Raw genomic sequence first — 4,092 nt, forward strand, 5'->3', positions numbered from 1 at the left:
AAGGACACAGGTAAGAATGGGGAGGCACCCATCCCCACCAACAGTCAAGGAGAAACCCCCCCCCCCCCCCCCACCAACAACTTAGCAGCACAAGGGGCAGAAGAAGCCCATTCATTGGATCGAGAAAGGGAAGTGGACTTCCCTTGATTGGACAGACATCAGGATCCCACCGCAATGTGGACCTGAGGATCCCGAAGAGCTCCAACTCCTGAGCAAGGAGATCGAATCAGACTCGGACTTTGAGCCCAGCCTAGCAGACATCATGGTCATCGGGACGGATGACCCACAGGAACAAACAAAGTAGAACGACAAGATCGAAAGGGGGAAAGAACCAGGCTGGGCAGCCATCCCCCTAACGATCGAGTCGGCCGGTGAATCACCCACGATTGCCAGTCCAAAAAAAAAAAGCTAATGTAAATAGTAATTGTTACCCTGAATCAGGACAGGACCAATCATGGTTTGCAACACCGTCCTGTGTGGGATCCCTTAGCTACATAAAAAAATCAGAAAAAATTCAAAAATACAAAAACAATAAATATTTCAAAAAACACAAAAACATCAAATACTTATCAAAATCACAAAATATCGAAAATCTTTAAAATAGAATAACAATAGAAAAACTTTTAAAAATCACTATGCCAAACACTTCACAGGCAACATTCGAGTTTGAGGTCTACTCATACGATTTCAATTTAGAGTTGGACTTCGAGCTCATGGGTTTGGATGAAGCTTTGGATGTGGGAAATGATGATACAACTCTCAAACTCGACTCCCTCGAAAGGTTTGAAACAAAGGCCAACGTTGTGGCAGACGACTTTGAAGTTGTAAACTTGGGATCGGCAGAACTCCCCAGAGAAGTGTGCATCGGTAGATCACTGTCTCCAGAATACAAGTAGAGGATGATGGAATTTCTGAGACCAAGGTTGTCCAACTTTACTTTCTCTTACGAGGACATGTCAGGGCTCGATGAAGACTTAGTGGTACACCACTTGCCAACAAAGCTAGACATGAAGCCTATCAAGCAGAAGCTACGAAGAATGAAGCCAGAATGGGCCCTGAAGGTTCATGATGAAGTCATCAAGCAATACAACGCGGGGTTCCTAGTAGTCTCCAACTATCCGAAATGGCTCGCAAATATCGTAACAGTTCCAAAGAAGGATGGCAAAGTCAGAATGTGCATCAACTTCAGGGACCTCAACAAAGCGAGTCCTAAAGACGATTTCCCTTTGCCTCACATCAACACACTGGTAGATAATACTGCTGGACATAAGATCTTCTCCTTCATGGATGGCTTCTCGAGCTACAATCAGATCAGGATGGCCATCGAAGATCGAGAGAAAACTTCTTTTATCACACCGTGGGGAACTTTCTGCTACTGGGTTATACCTTTCGGGTTGAAGAACGCGGGAGCCACATATCAGCAAGCCATGACTGCCTTGTTCCACGACATGATAACCAAAGAAATGGAAGTCTATGTGGACGATATGATCATCAAATCTCGCACAATCGAAGGACATTTTGAATACCTCAAGAAGCTCTTCAACAGGTTGGACAAATTCAAGCTTGGCCTCAACCCACAAAAGTGTGTCTTAGGCACAACCGGAGGCAAGATGTTTGGCTTCATCGTCAGCGAAGATGGCATATGAGTGGATGAGTCCAAGACCAAGGCAATCATTGAAATGCTGCTGCCCAATACTGAAAAAGAGATTCGGGGTTTCCTCGGAAGGATCCAGTATATCAGCCAATTCATCGCGCAGCTCACACCAATTTTTGATCCCATATTCAAGCTTCTAAGGAAGAATTCGCCAAAGGAATGGAACGACGACCGTCAAACGGCTTTCAACAAAATCAAGAACAGTGCTCATGCCACCTACCTCAGGTAGGCCACTATTGTTGTATATCTCTGTCGTAGCAGAAGCAATCAGATGCGTCCTCGGCCAACACAACGACACAGGAAGAAAGGAGTAAGCGATCTACTATCTAAGCCGACAGTTCACAAGCTATAAAGCCAAGTACTCCTGCTTAGAGAAAACCTGCCTCGCCCTAGTTTGGGCAACACAATGGCTATGACAGTACATGATCGCTCAGCCAATCCTACTGCTCGCTCGCATGGACCCATTGAAGTACTTGTTTAAAAAACCAGCACTGACGGGCAGGATCTCAAAATGGCAACTACTGCTTTCCGAGTTTGACATCACCTATGTCACTCAGAAGGTAATTAAGGGGCAAGCACTGGCCTACCACTTAGTAGCACACTCTCTACCTGATTACCAGCCACTGAAGACCTTCTTCCCTGACGAGGACATCCTTCTGATTGAGGAAGAAGAAGAAAGAAAGGTAATAGAGTGGACACCCTTCTTTGACTGAGCCGCAAACTCAAAAGGGAGTGGAGTAGGCGCCATACTCTATTCTCTCGATGACGTCCCAATTCCCATATCCATGCGATTGACATTCCAATGCACCAACAACGTAGCTGAATATGAAGTATGTATTGCTGGTTTGAGAGAAGTCATCATCCTCAACGTGAAGAAGTTCGAGTCTTTGGAGATTCACAACTTATCATCAATCAGACGAATAGCGACTGGAAGACCAAGGATGAAAAGTTGATCCCTTATCACGTCTATCTAGAGAATCTATATGAGGAATTCGAAGAGATCACGTTCTCTTACATGCCCCGAGCCAAGAACCAGTTTGCGGACACTCTAGGTACCCTCACCTCGATGCTGGAAATCCCAAAAGGAGTTACCGAATGGGAGCTCACTGTCGAGCTTTAGGAGGAACCCGCATTCTGCCTGCAGATAGACAAAGCTGAAACTTCCTCGAATGATTAGCCATGGTACACAGACATCAAGGAATACCACAAGCATCAGAAGTACCCGGAAGGAGCAACATCAACCGATCATCACATCATCCAGCGGCTAGCAGCCCAGTTCACGATCACCGGGGGCATCCTCTACAAGCGATCCATCAAGTAAGTCCTTCTCCACTGCTTGGATGAAACAGAAACATCACAGATCATATCAGAAATCCATGAAGGACTATGCAGCCCACACATGAATGGACATATGATGGCAAAGAAAATCCTACGGCTCGGTTACTACTGGCTGACGATGGAGACCGATTGCTGCAAACACGTCAAGAAATGCTTCAAATGTCAGGAATATGCAAATCAGATCCATGCACTTGCTTCTGAACTCTACAACCTGACGACACCATGACCCTTCTCCATATGTGGACTTGACATCTTCGGCAAAGTCAGCCCCAAAGCTTCAAACAGGCATGAGTACATCTTGGTGACAGTAGAATACTTCACCAAGTGGATAGAAGCAGCATCCTACACCACCATCACAGCATCTCACGTGGTCAAGTTTATGAAGAACAATATCATCAGCCGATATGGGATCCCTCAGGCCATTATTACAGACAACGGAACCCCGTTCGTCAATAAAAGGATGAGCGACTTCCTTGACAAATTCAAGATTCAATGTCATCAGACAAGTCCCTACCGTCCTCAGATGAATGGTGGGGTTGAAGCTGCAAACAAAACTATCATCCGCATACTGAAGAAAATGGTCAAGAAATATCACGACTGGTTGGAGATGCTCCCATATGCACTCTGGCTTATCGAACGTCTGTACGATCTGCTATAGGCACAACCCCATATGAACTTGCATACGGAATGAAAGTAGTACTACCAATTGAGATCGAAATCTCATCACTCTGAGTATTGCTGGAGAGCGAGGTCGAGGAAGGCGAGTGGCAGCAAGGAAGATACGATCAACTGCATCTGGCAGATGAAAAGCACATACGTGCACTAAGTCACTCACAGTGCTACCAAAGAATGATTGCACGGGCCTACAACAAGAGAGTCCGAAAAAGAAGCTTCAAAGTCGGCAACATGGTCATGAAGTGCATCTTACCGCCGCACTTGCCAAGTCCCAGAGGAAAGTTCAAACCCTCGTGGGACAGACCGTTGATCATTCGGGAAGTACTCCCAGGAGGTGCTCTTCGGCTCACCAGTCTGAGAGGAGAAGATCTTCCTGAGCTCATCAACACCGACAATGTGAAAATCTATCATAGGTAACTATACCT

At 45.9% G+C, this 4,092-nt stretch overlaps 1 protein-coding gene across 1 annotated transcript; it reads left to right on the forward strand.

The window, feature by feature from the left end:
• Positions 1 to 1,679: 1,679 nt before the first annotated feature.
• On the forward strand, positions 1,680 to 3,650 carry LOC131219985 (uncharacterized). The gene is made up of 5 exons (XM_058214965.1): positions 1,680 to 1,879; positions 2,157 to 2,337; positions 2,571 to 2,706; positions 2,845 to 2,971; positions 3,260 to 3,650. Exons 1-5 carry the CDS (start codon positions 1,680 to 1,682, stop codon positions 3,648 to 3,650), a joined length of 1,035 nt encoding a protein of 344 aa, XP_058070948.1.
• Positions 3,651 to 4,092: the final 442 nt, after the last annotated feature.

The sequence above is a fragment of the Magnolia sinica genome, chromosome 12 (genome assembly GCF_029962835.1).
Source record: "Magnolia sinica isolate HGM2019 chromosome 12, MsV1, whole genome shotgun sequence".
In the NCBI taxonomy this organism is placed as follows: Eukaryota; Viridiplantae; Streptophyta; class Magnoliopsida; order Magnoliales; family Magnoliaceae; genus Magnolia; species Magnolia sinica.